The 19,297-nt window shown below is 43.1% G+C and overlaps 1 protein-coding gene and 1 long non-coding RNA gene across 8 annotated transcripts in view; one reads left to right on the top strand and one right to left on the bottom strand.

The window, feature by feature from the left end:
- TPK1 (thiamin pyrophosphokinase 1) overlaps window positions 1-7,167 on the bottom strand; it is a 303,903-nt gene extending 296,736 nt beyond the window's left edge. For 3 of the 7 annotated variants that reach the window (XR_010362108.1, XM_064419485.1, XM_064419491.1), the window contains exon 1: window positions 6,798-7,142. Coding sequence is in view for 3 of the 7 variants with exons in the window: in XM_064419485.1 (XP_064275555.1) it covers window positions 6,798-6,840 (43 nt within the window). In the remaining 4 variants the exon portion in view is untranslated. Of the gene's footprint in view, window positions 1-6,797 lie in introns of all 7 variants that reach the window. The other 4 variants (XR_010362112.1, XR_010362120.1, XR_010362119.1 and 1 more) reach the window with 4 other exon arrangements.
- Window positions 7,168-15,933: 8,766 nt separating this feature from the next.
- LOC135288028 (uncharacterized) lies at window positions 15,934-18,893 on the top strand. Its single transcript, XR_010351394.1, has 3 exons — window positions 15,934-16,072; window positions 17,333-17,409; window positions 18,405-18,893. It is a non-coding gene; the product is annotated as an uncharacterized LOC135288028 (long non-coding RNA).
- The last annotated feature ends 404 nt before the right edge of the window (window positions 18,894-19,297 follow it).

Raw genomic sequence — 19,297 nt, 5'->3', positions numbered from 1 at the left:
GATGAGAATTGACTAATGAAAAGAAGCTTCTAATCCTTTAACTTGTTTTCAGGTGGCTTCTTTACTTGGATTTTTTTTAGTTTTATTTTTTTGAAGGCATTGATTCTAAGTTTCACTCTTGCTGCTAATATTTTCTAAAAAGATTAGTATTTCAGGATGTCCAAACCTATAGCAAATGCACAAGGATGCCTGGGATTTGTTATTTTGGATCTTGAAAAATCTGAAATCTACCAGTGTTATGTTTTCTCCTGAGTAAATAAAGTGTTTCATTTCTATGCTTCATATTCAATTTCTCCACAAATCAAACTTAGATGAGCTTTGTAAACAGAATAAAAAACAAAGCCCCTTCTGTTTTCCACTTCCAGAAAGTAAAACTACCTTTTGTATATATGTATACACACATATTTCAGATATAGCATAATGCTAAAGGTGCTGTGAAACTGCTGTACTGTTTTAAGGGTTGATGAGAGACGTGCAAGTGAGTACAGGAGAGGTGAAACAAAAGTTGAAAGTCCACTATTCTCCTTGGCTACCTGTATCTTCTTAAGATTAATATTTTGCTCTTGTAACACTAACTAACAAGTTTAAATGGTTTCAGTAGTCCTGCACATGTCTAATTGGATACAAGCAACATAAACATTTGATGACCGGAACAAGTGGATTTCCCATCCTCTTATCTCCTTAAATCACAGGAGAAAAAAAAAAAAGAAAGAAAAAAAAAGAGAGATGAGAAAAAAACAAATTAAAAAAAAAAAAAGACTACAGGAGATCAGCTAGTGTATTTCCTAGATTTAAGCCTCAGCTGATGGAAAATAACAAGACCTTCCAAAAGGAATTTAATTTATCCAGGTGCTTTACTATCTGGCAAGCAGGAACAAATATTTTTGTCTCAGAAATTCCAGTAACATCATTCTTGCTCTTATACTCGATGGGGTCTTGAGGATTTTTTGTTAGTTTGGGGTTCTTTTTGTTAGGTTGCTTATTTGTGGTCCTTTTGGAGGTTAATTTTGTTTTAGTTTTCAGTTTGTTCTTTTTTTTTTTCTTTTTGTGTTTTTTGAGATGATCTCAGACCCCTCCACCATCATATTCCCACTCAAAAGAGAGTCAAAAGAGAGCTATGGCCTGTTCATGACTGCAAGATATGGAACTATCAGTGCAGACACTGCAAAACATGAGAATCCAACATCCACATAAACAGCAACTGAAGTCAACATGTTTCAAATGGTGGCCCTGTGTGTATAAAATAATAAGTAAAATAAGTAAACATCTATTCTTCATTTTCCTATTAGCTCCAATGGTTAAATGTGCCTTGTTAAAATGGTTAAAGATGCCTTGTTAGCCCATTCCAAATAACACACCTGCACAGAAAGCATTAAAAATATATATAAAAAATAACTCCAAAAGCTTTCTATGAGTGAAAGCCAAGATCTAAAAGAAACTGATGAGGTTAACAACGAATATGTTTTTTAAATGCCATTCTGCCTCTAATACTTCATTCATAAGTGCACCTGTAAGTACTCTATACAATAACACTTACAAAACAAATGCTGACCCAGCACAGCAGATTAGCAAGCAGCAGGGTCTGAGTAACTGAATATTAACAGCTACTTCAAAAACAAACTAATGAGTTTCAGGTAACTAGACTCGATTAATGGTGTTGCTACTTAAATAAAATGAAGAACAAGAGTAGGTCAGCAACATTCACAGAAAAATAAAGAAGCCACTTTGAAAACATTTAAGTTAAAAAGACAGAATAATGTAACAGCCATATGGAAGTGCTTCCTAATTTTTTTAAGGAATGCCAGTAGTAGTCTTAATAGAACTGACACCCCTGTTAACACTTTCAGTTTAAGTGAATTCAGTAACAGCTTTTGAATGACCTGATTCACCTGACCCAACAGCTGTGGCACAGATCCTGCAAAATTGCAGAGCTATTCAATAGTTTGGGACTCCACACCTTTTCCATACACCTTTAATATTTAGGCCAAACAGAGACGATCAGGTTGATTTCCTAGCCCCACGACTGTCTTGTTTCCTACCACAGAGTTTTGTGAATTAGATGGCAGGACAATGCATCATAGACACCATGAGAGCTCTAGTAAAGGGACATTTAAACAGTCATTGGCACGTGTACCAGGCCGGAGGTCATTCACTGAATAGCAACTATGTCATTGTTTCACAAGATAATTTTGAATCCTTAGTACCAGATAAAAGGGAACATTAAGGAAGAAGTTCAAGCCCCAGGCATTTAAAAGGAATATGGTTATACAATCCTTTCAGAGGTAACTCATTTACAGCCAGTAACATTTCCAGAAGACATGGGTAAAGCAAGAGACAATCAAGCTTGCAGAATGATGGAAGACCATTCAGAGCATATTGTTGCTTCCTCTTGTTCTCTTTGCTTTAAATTCAATGCAGGATTTTATAGTCCCTTTGCACAAAGAGCAGCAGTCTTTGTCCTATATGTTGTGGATCTGTCTCTCATGGCATATAGACGACCTTGCTTCAGTGAGATAAAGACAGCATGCCCACTTCTGAGCAAACCACATCTTCACCAGTTCTGAACATAGTGTAGTTCAGGAGCACGTTTGACTCAGGGCATGGAGAAGTGGGAACAGGGAAACCAACTTTCACTGGTAGCACAGGCTCCCTGTCACTCACAGCAAGATCAGCTCCAGCATATCCTCTGCAAGGCACAGGAGAGAGCAGAGGGATAAATAAGATTTGCCACTTCTTTGCAGCCCCTCCACCTCCCCAAGGCAAGACACTCATATTGGGAGCTGTTGAATTATAAACTGAGGAAGATATCCTCCTTCTGCACCACTCCACTTGATAAAACCAATACTGAGCCACACTTTAAGGACTCTGCAAGGCAAGGAATCATTAATCACATCTGGAGATGAGCAAGAATCCAGGCCATGCTGCAGCAGGCAATGTAAAACGTTCCCTGTGAGAAAACACAGCCTGGCAAACTGGCACTCTGCCTTCTCAAAATCTCAAGTGGTATTCAGGGGCAACCTTATTAGATGATGCTACAGTACTTCCACTGTTAAGCAGTCGCAAGCACAGCACACTCAGCTCCCAAAGTTCATGGTATTAAAATAATAAATTAGAAACACTTGTCTCTCTGCAGAAGTGCCTGCAGCACAGTCTGGGACAAGCAGCAGGAGGCAATGACTGTGCAAGAGAAGGGTATAAACAGCAGGAGGGAAATGTCGAGTATATCAAAGGATGCTCCAGATAAACAAAGCTACTCTTGTCATGAACTCACAGGCTGCAGTGTGACATCATTATGAGCCTTCTACAAGAGCCTTCCCTGTGAAGCTTGTCCCTGACCCTTTCACACAGCATACAGGTCTCTGAGGTGGAGCCTTCTATGAGACTTTTTAAAGGTTTCCTTCTGTGAGGAAATTTAAAAAAAAAATAAATTAGTATGCAAGACATAAATTTAGACTCAATCCCACATGAAATTCTATCTTGTTACCCATTCTGAACTATGTTAAGCAAATCAACGTAGTTCTAAAATCCATAGCACGTTGTTCTAACTGTAGTATGGTGATTTTCAAATGTGCTCCAGCTGTTTGATTGAATAATGTTCAAAGTCCCTAAGCATACTAGTTAGCACAGTAGTTCTCAAATATCTATTACTTGAACATCAATCAGGTGAGATAGGGAGAGATGTACAATCTAAGAACTTGCTTTAACTACACTAAAATTTCCAAGGTGTACATGGCCTTGAAATTCCAATTCAGCTATCTAATATTATAATGTTCTAAAACCTGGGAGTGTTTTACTCTACCCTGTATTAACAAAAGAATGAATTCTGAACAACTTCAAAAACAGGAACAAAGTAATTAATAATTTTCAAACACAGCTAATGAATCTTTCAGTGTCCCCCCCATAAATACAGTCACACATTGCTATACATAATACTATTTCTAGTGTTAAAAGAAAGGAGCAAGGCCCATAGTGCTTCAATGGCCTCAAAAGGGTTTATTTTGTAAGCTCATGTTTAGCTTCTAGGAAGTGCTATGTTCTTCCTGATTAGCTTTATACTATTTGGACACTTAAATACCTATCCCAATGAATCAGATGGAGGAACTACCAGCAGGTACTTTCTCCAGAAGAAATTGGGAGGCTCATTTTATCCAACTTTGAAAACCTTATTTCTGAGTTCCCCAAGTGGGATACCAGAGTTTCAACGGTAGAATTGCCAGATAAATCTGCTCAGCATGGAATACTTTGAGCAGGCTAATTCAGTTGGCAATGCTGGTAATGAATGTCTGTAATGATGACAAGGATCCTGATGAAGTACCACTGTGCGTTTTACAGGCACCGCCCGTATAACCAACCGATCTGTAGGCAAGTAGCAGACTTTTCTTTCAGAGAAGCAGGCTTCTTTACATCCAGCTGGAGCCTCTGGTATGAGAAGGCTGTGGGTCACAAGAAAACTGAACAAATATCTCCAATCTTCAAATCCAACCAGACATAACAAAGAAAAAGACAGATAATTCCTGGAAACTGAGGACATATGGTAGCCCTTGCATTGTACAATGTCCATCAAAGGCAACTATCTTATAATACAGACAGCAAAGCTGGTACTTCCACAGGGATAAATTTATAGAATCATAAAACATTAAAGGGTTGGAATGGACCTTATAAATGACCTGGTTCCAATCTTCCCTGCCATGGATAGGGACACCATCACCCACTAAATCAGGTTGCTCAAGGCCTTATCCTATCTGGTCTTGAACAGTGCCAGGGTTGGGGCATCCACAGCCTCTCTGGGCAACCTGTTCCAGTGTCTCACCACTCTCACAGTAAAGAATTTCTTCCTAATATCTACAACCTAAATTTCCCCTCTTTGAATTTGAGCCCATTACTCCTTGTCCTATCACTACAGCTCTGGATGAAGAGTCCCTCTCTGGCTTCCTCACAGGCCCCCTTCTGACACTGGACACTTGCTATGAGGTCTGCACACAGCCTCACAGCAACCTCTTCTCCAGCCTGAACAGCCCAATTTTGTCAGTCTGTCCTCACAGGGCAAGTGCTCCAGTACTCTTATCAATGAAAGGCAGCTTTTTGTCTGGCCTTATTACATACTTAATAATCACTCCTTGTATACAAGAGGACAACATATCACAATGAATCAAAGTTCACCCATTAAAATCTCACCTACATGCTCATTCCCTCTTTCCCCTCAAAGCAACAGTGTGTCTCAAAGTCCACACACTGTCAAATACACATTTCTGGCAAGAATACCTTGAGTGCAGCTTTACCTGTTAGTAGTTTTGACCATAACCTGAAGTTTTGAAGAATCAGAGAGAAGCGTGACTTCTACATAAAAAATGTATCATAGTGGAATGAATTTAAACATGCTCTTAAAATGCTAGCTGTAAAAATGTACTGAATTGTTGAAAGTGCGCATTCTGTTAAACTCTGCCCTTCCTACAGATCTTACTAGTAAATAAATAACAACAGTTACCTCAATGCAGCAGCTGGTGTCTGTGCCAGAGCAGAGTATAAAAGAGCAGTGTCAGTTAGAATTCAGCTGCTAGGCCAAAAAGATTTTTATGCAGCTTTAAAATCACATTATAGAAAGATAAAAATATTTACTGTTTATATTTGTATCACTGAACAACAAATTGGACCCTACTGAATTAGACTGTGCAAACACGGAGAGAAGACGTACCTATTCCAAACTGTGCACAAGCCACTTGGATAAGTCAGTGCTTATTACAGGTGCTCCATCCTTTAGACACATAATAAGGTTAATGATGCATATTAATAAAGCTCACCTCTCAGGTCTCAAAAATAGTATCAAAACCACAAGACTGTTGGAAACCTCGAGAAAACCAAAGAAAACCCTGAACACAAACCTCAAAGCTTTGCTGTGCACAACTGAAGGGCAGAGCAGGGTGCAAGGGTGGCTCTCGGGCAAAGCACACGGGCAGGAGGCGGGGAGCCAAAGGCACACGGCGGGGGGATGCCAAGCCCAGGGACCCCTCGGCCCAGGGGGCAGCCAGGAGATCCGGGACAGCCAGGCGCCACCGGAGCGCTCTGCCCGGCCACGCCGAGAGCGGCGGCAGCAAACGGAAAGCACCGATAGAACCCGAAGGGCTCGGGGTTTAAGTGACAACTGGGACTCCAGAGGAGGTCAGCACGGTACCAAACTGGGACTCCAGAGGAGGTCAGCACGGTACCAGAGCGCTGCACTGCGCCCAAAGCTCAGCCTGAGCGGGGCGCACACGCGGCGGGGCAGACACGGGCGGCGTTTCCGCGGCGGGGCTGCGGGGACAGGCTGGGGCTGCGGGGGACAGGCTGGACAGGCTGGGGCTGCGGGGACAGGCTGGACAGGCTGGGGCTGCGGGGACAGGCTGGGGCTGCGGGGGACAGGCTGGGGCGGCGGGGGACAGGCTGGGGCTGCGGGGACAGGCTGGACAGGCTGGGGCTGCAGGGACAGGCTGGACAGGCTGGGGCTGCAGGGACAGGCTCGGGGCTGCGGGGACAGGTTGGACAGGCTGGGGCTGCGGGGACAGGCTGGACAGGCTGGGGCTGCAGGGACAGGCTGGGGCTGCGGGGACAGGCTGGACAGGCTGGGGCTGCGAGGGACAGGCTGGGGCTGCGGGGACAAGCTGGACAGGCTGGGGCTGCGGGGACAGGCTGGACAGGCTGGGGCTGCAGGGACAGGCTGGGGCTGCGGGGACAGGCTGGACAGGCTCGGGGCTGCGGGGGGCGCGGCCGCCGCGCTCCCCTGCCCTCCCTGCGCTGCCCGGCTGGGGCGGGAGGTACCGTACCGGCGGGCAGGAGGCATTCCAGCGGCGTGAACGCCCGCTCCATGGCCCGCGGGACGGTCAGGCACACGGCACAGGCACGGGCGGGACCGCGGCGGGGGGGCAGGCGGACAGCAGCCGTGCCCCTTCCCGGTCTCCCCGAGGAACGCCTACAGCCACACGGCCGCGGCGGCCGCTGCGCCGGCCCTTGCAGGCGACAGGCGGCGGCGCTGCCCGGGTACCTTGGGCCGCGCGTCCTCCTACATCCCCCGGCCGGGACCAGGGACCGGCACCGGGACCGGGACCGGGACCAGGGACCGGCACCGGGACCGGGATGTGCTTGGCAGCGGGGCGGCAGGGCAAGCCGAGGGAATCGATGGCCGCCGCAATCCGTTGCTCGGCGGTTGATTCAGCAGCGGAGAGGAAAGGCGAGACAAGTTGATTGGCAGCAGTGGAGGCCTATGGGCGTGCGCGGAGGGGGCGGGGCTAAGGGAGGGCCCCGCCCCCGGCAGCGCCTGAGGCGGGAGAAGGAAAGAGCGGAGGGAAGGGACAGGGACGGGGGCAGGAGAGCCAGGGAGGGGACAGGGAGCGAGCGAAGGAGTACCCGACCTCTCTGGGCACCTGAGCAGTGCCCACCTCGGTACAGTGACGCTCGGGGAGGGCCGCGAGCACCTGGGGCGCTGTGCCGAGCGCTTGGCTTGGAGGGAAAGCCTCAAATGGCTTTCATGGAAACTGGAGAGAAATAAAAAGTGGCAGGAGTGCTCGTGCCCTCGCATGCCGCCTGTGTGCCGGCGCCCTCGGGATGCAGGGAAAGCCGTGCCGGAGGGCTGGCAGCATCCCGGCTCTGCTGTCCCCGCCTGTGCCCTTGCAGCGCACCCAGAATGATGCGGCATTCCTACGTGCCCCTCAAGTCTCAGTTAATAAAATCTCAATAACATCACAAAACTTGTCAAATTCGTAGTTTCTTCTCGCTCAGAACTCTTAATTAGGGCGTTAATCGTCTTCAGGCATAAAATGGACAACGCTGCACAATTCAAGTTTGCTCTGGGAGCATAGGGGACAAGTTGTGACCGCTCACGTGTGTCAACAATGTGTTCCCACCTCCTGGAGCGGCCTTTGTCCCTGCAGGAACCCCTCTTCAGCCGCTCCGTCAGGGGCAGCCTCGCACCCAGCGGCGCTCCCGTGCCCGGCTGCACGGAGCGGAGCTGGCACGGCTCTCCCGGGAGCGCAGCGGAGCGGGGCCCCGCAGCAGAGGGCAGCAGAGGAGCGCCGGTCCTTCCCGCCATGTCTTCCCGCCATCCCGTCGTCTGTCCGTCTGTCCGTCCGCCGCCCCGGCAGCGCGGCTCGGAGCGGCCGGGAGGGTCCGCAGAGCCCCGCTCGGAGCCGCCGCGGGCTGGGACCAGACGGGAGGACAAGGTCTCCTTCTCCTTGAGAAAGCATGAGCGAGCTCCATGGGCTAGATGCTCACAGGGGTATTTTCCAATGTAATAATTATGTGGTTGTTTGTCAGTGAGGATTTCCAGTCAAATCGAAGGGAAGTGGGACCAACATGTCAGCCCATTCCTCAACCCGTCCTGTTAGTCTGAGATTCGCACTCAGATCAACGTGATTTAAGTGGCTTCAGTGGTGGGCTAGGCGGCTACATGTTTAGGACAAGGGGGTGTGGCTCCAAACTGAAAGAAGGCAGGTTTAGATCGGATATTCGGAAGAAACCCTTTAGGGATTTACAGTGTGGTGAGGCACTGGACTGGTTGCCCAGAGCAGTTGTAGATGGCCCAGCCCCGGGCGTGTTCAAGGCCAGGCTGGATGGGGCTCTGAGCAGCCTGGTAGTAGAAGGTGTCCCTGCCTACTAAAGGGGGATTGAAATGATCCAGATGACCTTGAAGGTCCAGTTCAACGGATACCATTCCAGGATTCTGTGGTTACCACTTTTGACTATAGGTGCACCTTTGGTTTTAATGGTGCAAGCACCAAACCTTTGCTTGGACTTTTCAGAAAAGCTGCCCTGCCACCTGTAAGAGACTACATTGTATAAGCAATTCTGGTCCACAAAGACTGATAGAAATTTAGAAGTATTGCAAGTGTTTGTGCCTTAGCAATGAGAGAAATGAGAGATTATTAGGAAACAAGGAAAAGATATTAAGGACATCAAAAGATTACAGTTGTTTACACTACAGAAATAGAAAATGGTTTGTTATGCTTTTGTGCCATTTAAAATTTTATTTCCTCTACATTGAGGGCTTGAATTTCAAAGGCTCTTAGGACATTGGTGTCATCTCAGGGTCCTTCTTCAAGCAGGTTAGAAACAACCAGAATTAGGAAGAAGCAGCTTGCTGTCTTTTCCAGGAATGGAGACCGTGTGGGGGCTATCATGCATGTGGCCAGTGCTCTCCTCCTCTTAATTACATTCCCTTCCACTCTGCCTCCCCACCCTGCTTCCTTTCAATTTTGACAGGCACTTTTCAGTTGCCTGGTAATACTATTAAACCTTCTCCAGGATAGCTTGTTTTTCTTCTTCAGTATTTTTCAGTGTCTTTGTAATTTTGTTTTTTAATCGCTCTTGAGGGGGTACCATCTGCTACAAGTAGTTGCTGATAAGCAGGTTCTTATGCATGAGAAGAGTCATACTTGCTCGGAGGGAAGGTCCAATTCAGTCAGTGCCCTGTTCTTGGCATTGTTCATTTACAAGTCTTTCTCCTCCAGTTCCCCTCTTCAATTTCTTTTTTTTTTTTCTTTTTTTTAAATTTTTTTTAAATTTTACTGTAAATGCAACAGTTTCCATCTCTCCATTCCCTTCATGTCCCAGAAGATGCTTTTTCCATCTCTGTCACATCTGGGCTTCCAGGCAATCCTTTACCAGCCACGGTTGCAAAAAAGTAATTGTACCCCTCTCTGCTAATCATAGTAATGCATGATTCATCACAATAACATTGCAGAGAGAAATCAGTCTTGAGAGACCAGGCTGGTACTAGTACGCTTTAACTCTTTTCAAGATGAGCAAGGGTCTGCAAGGTAAGGCAAACTGCCAGCCCACTACACAATTAGGCACAGGGCAAACACGGCAGACACTTCTCTCTCTAAACCCAGTTGTTCTTTCACTGCTCTTTCCTGCAGATACAAATCTCTCATCCAGAGTATAAAGCTCTTTTCCAGAATCAGCTCCACAGGAATAGCTTTAGTAGATGCTATAATGCACTGATTTTGAAGGCAGGACCTGACAGCTATTTAATACTGTTTATCAGAGCCTAACAAAGGTATCTAGTAGAGGAAATGTAGAGAGCAAAATTAATAACTCCATGCAGACTGGCACATTGTCTTATCTATAAGTCCCTTAAGAACACTGAGCAGTCAGGAGCCTGATTTGCTGTTTTGAAAAATAAGCACTTTCAACTCCTTTTTGCACTTTACATCTGTGCTAGGACATCCATTGAATTATCCTGTGAAAGGCTACCATTTAATAAACTTAGTGATATTTTTCTTGTCACACATGAGAAATTCCTCAGTAAATATGACACCTGTTTTTCTAGGTAGGATATAGATTGAACAATTCTTTTTTCTTCTAGCTGGATCTCAAACTAAACCTTTTCCCTTGTTCTTTTCCTCTGGTTGTACATGTCTACATTACTTTGCAAGATTTGCAGAACAGTGTACAGAGAGACTATTCAAAAAAGACATCCCTGGAGCACGGATATTGTGCTTTGATTACTACTGTCTCCTCTGATTAGCTAAAAGGAGGGCAAGTGACCTCAAGCCCAAGTGAGAAAATAAACAGGCAAGCAGATGTATTTCCTGAGTGACAGATCGGGCTGTCTGACAGAGAAAGTTTCAGAGTGACAGGCAGGAAGGGTTGAGGGAGTATTCACACCCTTTAAACTTCCTCTGGTAACTAAGCAGCCAGTCATGCCTCTCACCCGAGATATCATCCATTAGGTTTGTACAGGCTTGATGACTGGACTGCACAGAGAGAAAATGCATTTTATATATAAATTACTATATATACATTTATATCCATAAAAGCTTATTCCTAGCAGACTCCAGATAGCTTCCTCTTCTTTAGGAAAACTATGCTGAGGAGTGGTCAGTTGGGCAGCTTCTGTGGAACACAGTTATGACGTTACTGGCACTGCTTTTCAGCACCACTAAAACTGATCGGGTGGGAAGGGTTGAAGGGTGATTAAGAGGGCAGCAGCTTTTATTTACTCATAACATCTCCTGGGACTTAGCAAGGAAAGAACAGGGAAGTGGGATTGCTAGGGGATTTACACAACGGGGCTAAAACCTGCAGTGTTTGCTGTTCTTCCTTAGGATGATCAATCTCTGTGTATCCCGGTACAGATACTCTGCTGAGGCTAACTTGTAGTAGCATTAGATGCTCTCAGGATTTCTTTTCCTTCATTCAGATAGACTAATCTAATTGAGACTGAAAGATTTAGAGGTATTTGGGGACTTTGTCCAGCAAAATGATAGGATGTGTCTCTCGCATTCACAGCATAATGCCTCTCTCCCAGATGAAAGTCAAATAGGCCTGGTAATGCCAGACATGATCATTTAATACTTTATTTTTTGCCCCCTCTCTTCTTACATTTTTCACCAAAATGAGAATCATATCTCTGTGCTTGACTGAAAGTACTTTAGGTTCTGTTCAAGGGCTACGGCAGATTTCGCTAATTGGCATTCTGAATCCTTTTGATTGAAAATTATGTAGAATCAAAACTACCCAGGTACCTTCAGAGGTCTCTCTTGGTGATGTCTGAAGCAAGCTGCTTGTAAAGCAGGGTGTATTTGTTCCTCTAGCTACTCTAATTTTATTGCTAAAAGAGAACAGTCCGTGCAAGGCTGGCAATCAGGATTCATGGAACATGTAAATGTTAAGAATACTTTCTCCTTCCCTATACTAAAGGGAATTCAGAGTTCATTCTGGTACCTATTCTAGCATTTATGCAGAATAATAAGGTTGAGAATGTTTAGCTAACTCGGCTGTCTGATTGTCTGTACATCCCTAAGTGCTTGATAATTCAAAAAATGCAGGCATAAGTAGATAAATGGGATGCTTTATTACAGATATTATATCCTTGCAGTTCTTTTGTGCCAGCAATTTAAGTCCTCATAACCTTCTCAAAACTCAAACACCAATTTGAAAGGTACAGACATAGAGGGAAAAAAAACCCCTGCAAACACTGGCGGCCAGTCTAACATATATACTAATTAAGTCCAGGTCCTGTAACAACTAATGGAGTCAATTTCACATTTGTTTTGTTTCAGGTCCTGAAGAGATTTTGAAACTGTAAAAAAATAGAATGTAAGTGCAATCTGTTTCTGAAATGTTATAGAGCAGGCTAGAGATAAAACATATTAATTATTTTAGGCCACAGAGTAAAGCAGAAGAAAATAGTGAAATAATCCTGTGGCTCTCCAGGCAAGACGCTACATTCAGAAGACTTGGATTTTAATCCTGTCTCTGCTACTGGCATGTGTAGACAGAACCAAACCCCATGGATCCATAGCCTCTAGTATATATAATGGCTTAGGAATTAAGTTAGCTTCAAAGAGATCTAGCTCATAGATCTATGAGCTATTCTATGCCTTTGTTGCCTCATCTATAAAATGGCATCAATGAGGTATACCCATACTTTTAAGTCAACATAAGATCAACAGCCAAATACAAATGATTTTGTACTACTAATGAATAGACAGATGGCATTTGTTTAAGAATCAATTCTATACAAATTGAGAAGAAGATTTATTATGATAATCAACAATATTCTGTCATGAAGATGGATGAAAGATAAACTTTGGAAAGAGGATTGTGTCTTGAAGTGATAACTTTTAGAAATAACATTTTCATCAAATCAGCTACTATCAAGACACTATGGACAGCAGTAAGCAGAGACTGTGCAGGTTAATACCTATGATAATATTCTTGACTTTATGAGGTCAGGAGACTATGGATTCTTGAGATGATAGGCAAGCTGTTTGACTAACCTGGCAAGGAATTCCTGGGATGTCTTGGCTGTGGTGACCTGGCAGCACAAGAAGAGTTAGTAGGAGCAATCCAATGATTTTCTGCACTCCATTCTGCCTGGAAGAATTGTGGTTTTTTGACTGACATGTACAGGAGCCTTCATTGTCTTACCGGAACTTTCATTATCTTATCAGTGTGTGACAGCCAATGTGGAGAACCACTCCACAGATTCCCCTCAGGATCTTTTCTCCAGCACAGCCTAATTTCTCTTATAAGTGCATTCCACAACACTAAAAAAGGCTGTGTTTTTAGTTCTTGATGTCTTTACCCTGAGTTTTGTTAACTCTTCTACAAACAGCTCTCTCCGTAGGTGACCTAAGGAAGTAGCATTTGGGAAATGAGTATTGTGTGTTTGGACTGGGTGTGAGGTGTGGTGAATACTGTCCTGGGTCACTGGCCATGTCCAGTGCATTAAGAGTGATAGAAAGTAAGTTGCAGTAGCTCCACACAGTGGTTTATCAGGTTTCTCATCCCTGTCCCATGGGAGCAAAGCAGTCTTGTAAAACTGCAATGGGCAACATTTACCATTAGTCATTTGAGCATGCAGCGAAGTCGAGGTGACCTTAAGGCTGTAGAGACCAGAAGGTGAATAGTGGCTCAGGATAAGAACAGGGCAAGGCCCTGCTCGGTAATCATTGTTGTCACTTCTGCCTTGGCTGGGCTCAGTTTGGCCAAGGTCTGTATGGGATTCTCTGTGGTGGTGACTTGCCAGGGTGATGGAAAGTGTGGCCATTGATAACTGGCATTTGCATTTACTTGCATACATTTACTGTATTGACCTCTCCAAGTTACTGTTCTAAGTCATCAAAGTAAGGGAAGAAATGTTGAGTCCTGAAAGGACCTAAATTTTTCAGGGGTAGTGTTATTGTGAGGGGGAGCCACTGAGAAGGATCTCTGGAATGGAAATGATGGAAGGCACCCAGCTGCTTCAGTGTCTTTGTTAGGTTCCATGAAAGTGGCAGTACTGTCTGAGGAGCTGTTTAAAAGGCTGCAGTAGAGAAAAGATAATGGCTGCAATTCTGTCCCGCTAGTCTGAACAAAGCTGCCTGAGCCTACCCTTTCCTCAAAGGCTAAATCTGTTACAACTTGCTTGCTAATTCTGTCGTTGGGTCCCAGGTGGAGAGAAAAGGACATCCTGCTGGGACAGAGGGCAGCCCTCAGATATGCCTTCTGGAGTTGTTATGTGAAGAAAACAGCTCTTCTCTCAATTGTACAACCTTTCTCAACTAGTGCATGCCTAGCTGGAGATGTCTGCTATTAACTCTTCTTTAATTGAGAGGAAAAAAAATCCTGAGATACCCTGTGGAATATTGAAAGACCCATAGCAAAAGAGTATTACACAAGGCACAGTATGTCATTTATTCACATGTTTTAGATGCTGCTGCTTGTGGATATGCATACAAGTATGCACATAGATAAATATGGTACATCTTCTTTTAGTTTTGTTGCTTAAGTTAGCTGTAGGCTGACATATGATAGAGTTCAGGTTTAAATCTTCCAAGTAAAACACTTTGAAAGCAAACCTATTAAGGCTAATAGAATGAACTTACAATGCCCATGGATAAGAAGGAGGGGGAAGTGAGACACTCAGTAAATTGTTCACCAAATAGCCTGTCACCACTTAGTCTGCAGCTGAAGGCCTGACGATGGATCATTGTATTATCACTAATAAGCTTAATTTTAAAGTGGTATGCACATCAAATGTAAAATATCTATGTCAGTTTTGTTATCTGTGATCCCGGATCTATCTTAAATATGTTAATAAAGACTATATACAGTCTAAAGTGCAAAAGCAGTATACATACAATGCTCACCTAAAAATGCTTAACATTTTTTAAAAAAAGGTATTTCTAATCTTTAAGCTACTCCATCCATAAAAAAGTACAATCTTAAAAATGTACAAAGTAATTTCTAGAAAATGTGTTTAAAGTAGAACAAACTTACCAAGTTAGTTGTTTGGGAGTTTTATACCACTCCATGATAGCCATTTATTTGCATAAGTAAAGCATAAGCTCAGATTTTCCAAGCCCCTAATACAAATTAGAACCCTATGAGATTTTTGCTGTACTTGATTACATTCTTCCCGTGGGCACTTCATCACCTTAGAAAATTCATCCAAGTATTTTAAGACCTTTTAAGACAAACTACAACTTGCAGCTGGGCTGCTCATGCATTTGATGAAACACGCAGCATATTGGACTCCTGTCCAACCCCTGCTTTTTTCCTAGCCTCCCCTTTAAAAAGCTGTGCTCAGCTTGCCACAACATCAATCACATTTGCTTGACACCATTTCATAGAATGGTTTGTGTTGGAAGGGACTCCAAAAATCATCTAGATCCAAGCTCCCTGCCGTTTCAGATGCCTTAATTCCAGTGTCCATTGCTGAAGTAGCTCCTACCCCAACAGTTCCAAGCCGTGTCCTGGCTTCTTCTGCAGAAATATTCTGTGTCTTATCAGGGACATTGCTGAGAGGTTTCTCACCATGAAATCCAAATATCAATGAGGAAGATGTTTCAGACTGAGATTCAGTATGTGTCAGTCCAGTCATGGGGATACAATCACTAAAGTTCACTAAAGCAACATTATTATTCACATATCAAAGCTCTGCCTATGAACTGTAAAGGACAGACAGAAGGTTGACAGCACAGCTGGGAATAGGAAGATATAGGTAAAGTTACTAGCACAGAGCTCAGGGGTATTCTCTCCCTCTATGAAGTAGAAGTCAAATGGGAAGACCAAACTTAACAGCAAACTATGGCAGCTTACAGCTGCATAAGTACCTAAGGATAATGTAATTTCAGTGAACTTGTAGGTTGATGTTAGCAGATGCTCATTTGTAAACTAAAGTTTGTCACATCCAAAGCACTCCTTGTGAAAATGTGACATGTACTTTTGTCTAAGAAGAAAAAAACAAATATAAAAACCCAAAAAATAAATAAACAAATACTTTTCCACAGAGTTGCCCCTGATGGAAACTGGCTAGGAATCTGTTTAAAAGAAGAAATCCAGAAAATACTGGATGAACATTAAGTACCTTAACAGGTGACCTGGCCCCTGAGAAGTCACAGGTGTACTAATTACCAAGGCAGAGTAACAGCCTTGCCCTTAATGGATCACAGCTGTAAATAATAAAGATAAGTGTGAAAAAGTGGGTAGGTTGGCTGGTCAGGGAAAACATTGAGGAAAAGGATCTGGAGAAAAAGGACCTTGAGGAGGTAGGGCAGCCTCTTCTGTTGTCTTCTCACCTTGAGTACAAGGACCCATTTGGAAATGGAAGGTAAGACCTTTTCCCCTCCTCAGGTACAGAGAGTCATTTGGAAACGGAAGGCAAGAACCTTGCCCCTTTCCTCTCCTTGAGTATGAAGAGCCATTTGAGGCAAATGAGATGTGATGAAGGCAAGGTTCTTACCTTCCATTTCCAAATGGCTCTTTGTACTTGAGGGGTAAATTTCTTACCTTCTGTTTTCAAATGGCCCTTTGTACTCAAGGGGAGAAGAGGATAGTCAGGCATTCTGCAGTGCATAATTTAAAAGCATCCTGTACACTGGAATACAAGCTTGCCATCAGAATATAATATGTTGCCTCAATAGCAAATCAAATTATGAAGAAAATTATGAAAGTAAATAAAAGGGATCTGTGTTCATGAAATCATGGGGAAAGTTAAGAAAAAGAGCATTTAGTTATCCCCAGGAATTTCTGAGTTTACAGCTGAGTTTTTGTTAATATTGAGACTGAAACAGATTTCTTCCAGTTTCATAATAAAAAACATGATGAAGAAAAGAAAATCAAGAGTCACATGTTAAAGACACCAGAGAATCCTCCTGAACCTACTGACTTTCTGAGTTTTGCAGTATGGAAGAAAAGATTTATTAAGTATTTACAATCATTACAATGACTCTTTTAGCATTTCAGCCAAGTAAATGAGAATGGAGTTTGGGGTTGAAGGGCAGAGACCTAGTAAATGAAAGCTTTGACAAGGAATGTCAAAGAAAGGGAAACACAAATTTATCCTTGAGTAATGACATGGGTAATGTCTCACTTCTGCTTATCAGAGAGTGAGGCACTAAGGTTTGTTTTGCTTTAGCTTGTTAGAATCAGAACAAAAGGCAAATCCAAATATGTTAGTTCAGCAAAATATGGTGCATCAAATTTACTTTTATTGGGTTATTTTTTAGTATCAGTCTTCTTATGGGCAGAAGTTTACCTGTTGCTGATTGAGTGAAGAAATAATTTTTACTCCAGTTACTGTTTTAGCAGTCCAATAGTCCACAATCAGATCATTAATACAGAAAAACTGAATTGTTGGTGCAGTTAAATTTTTTGTACAAAATGGACTAATACCAAGACTGTTTACTGTTTAGGTGTACCTCTGAATCCTAAGCTTGACTGTTTCTGCCTCCCTCATCTCATGGTGATGGTGGGGAGTCACATCAGTAGTATTCTGAAGTCCTTGCTGGGAAGACCTCAATAGTGGATTTTTTTTCCTGTTCAGCCTTGGGTCTTCTTGGGACTGATTTTGTTCATTTTCTCCTCCCAGTGTCATTCTTCATCAGCTCCGAGCCAAGGTTTGGAAGATGCACAACAAGCTTACTTTGTGTACACCGGGACAATGAGGTCTGTCAGTCTTTCACTGTCCATGAGCTTCACAGCAGAAGCCCATCAACTTAGGTGGCTGCTGGCAAGAATTAAGCTAGCTACAACAAGCCTAGGCCAATGCAAACTCAGTTAATTCCTGACACCTTGTGCTGTCAGGTCAACATAAATTTGTAGCCTTCTGCTAGTGATTGCAAAAAGTCATATTTCCTATCCTAAAAGAGCCCAAATAATTCTTACTGGGCTACAATTTATGCCATATGTAATTGATTAATATATAAATCAGCCAGTATGAAGATAACAGAGCCATTAAAGACTGGCTGTTTGGAGCTGTTCCCCAAGGTGATATCATAATGGCTGTCATTCACATTATCTCTGCAGTGCAGCAGGTGGGATGCTCAGGAAGTCTCCTGTTTGTCTATAACTGAATTTGATTTTAAAAACCAAGAAAGTAGCTCATAATATGCTTTTTTTCCCTCTTCTGTTGCAAACACAGCTCCTCTTCAGTAACTTCATCTCTGACTCCTGTAGAGGGATGGACATAATAAATACAATGAGCTAACTTGAAAAATGAACAATAGTAATGAGAAGTAAAGTGTAAGTTTAATGAAGTAGGAAATCTGGCTTCATTAGTTGCAGGGTTCACAAGACTGTTTAATGTATAGTACCTCAGGCTGGATAAAAGTTGCCTAGAGCCTTTCCTAGAATGGTTACAAAAATTAAGATCCTCAGTATGATTGAAAATCCTCTTCCTCTGATGATGGATCTCAGAGCACTGCAGTGTGTAAAATCTAGTAAGTAAAGAACTCTGTCATAATAGGGCATCTTATACTGGATTACTTTATAATAAATGTGATGCTTGTTTCACTAAACTCTTTTAGTAGTTAAAGAGAAATCAAACCTCCAAATTAGTCCACCTCAACCAACAAAAATGGGTACAATAGCTGCCAATCCAAGGGAGCTGCAGCCCTTCACAAAGAGCTCAAATTTCATTGTGCTCATTTCCTACCTTCCAGCTGACAGCACATTATTACTTTTCCTTTTGGATGCCTGATGGAGAAGAAAATTCAGGACGTGTGTAGAGCAGTGTCACTAACAGTACCATCCACCAGGATCTCTACCAGCACTGCAGGATCATGAAATGTTTCTTTGCCTACCTAGTGGGAGTTTCAAGCCCACTTCCAAGTATTAATCCCTTCAGATAAAGTGAATGGGCAGGTTAGAAAGAGGTAACTAACCACCAAACAAAATGAAATTGACTGAAACAGTTCATATCTTTACCCAATCTGTTATGCTTTAAACACTGCCTTTGATGACAAGGACATGATCAATGGACAGATCTCTGACATAGTCCAGGAACAGAGATGTTTAAATCATATACAGAAAAGGCTGGAAAGTACTGATTAATCCTCCTGAGCACACACACACATGAAAAAAAAAAAAGTCAAGAGACAGAAGACTGTTGTTTGTGTTTTAAAGATGCATATACCAGGAAGCCTGATTTTCTGGCTGTTTGTCTTCTGAAATGACAGTATTAGAACAGCTTTTCCCCTCTACTCTCCATCCCATCCATTCATTTCAGATCTTTTCAGAGTCAGAAGCTATACTACTATCTAAATCTACAAAATGCCATGTGTTGCTCTTTCCCTCTTCTTGGCTTATAGCCAACACTCTGATTATTTTGGACAAAGCCCTTCATACCACCATTGCTCCTGAGAGAATAAATTATAATCACTGTTCATTTGTCTCCTACTATTGAAGCTGTGTAAATTGGACCATCGCACCATTTAAATGAAGACAAATTTTGCCAGTTTCCACTTATTATTCATTTCCACAGCAATTTCCCATCAGAAAGTTGTATCCACATGGTTATGAAAAGTGTACTTAAACTTGGAATTTTATTAGTGTT

Source organism: Passer domesticus, chromosome 1 (genome assembly GCF_036417665.1).
Source record: "Passer domesticus isolate bPasDom1 chromosome 1, bPasDom1.hap1, whole genome shotgun sequence".
Lineage (NCBI taxonomy): Eukaryota > Metazoa > Chordata > Aves > Passeriformes > Passeridae > Passer > Passer domesticus.
This window is presented reverse-complemented; position numbering and strand designations above follow the sequence as displayed.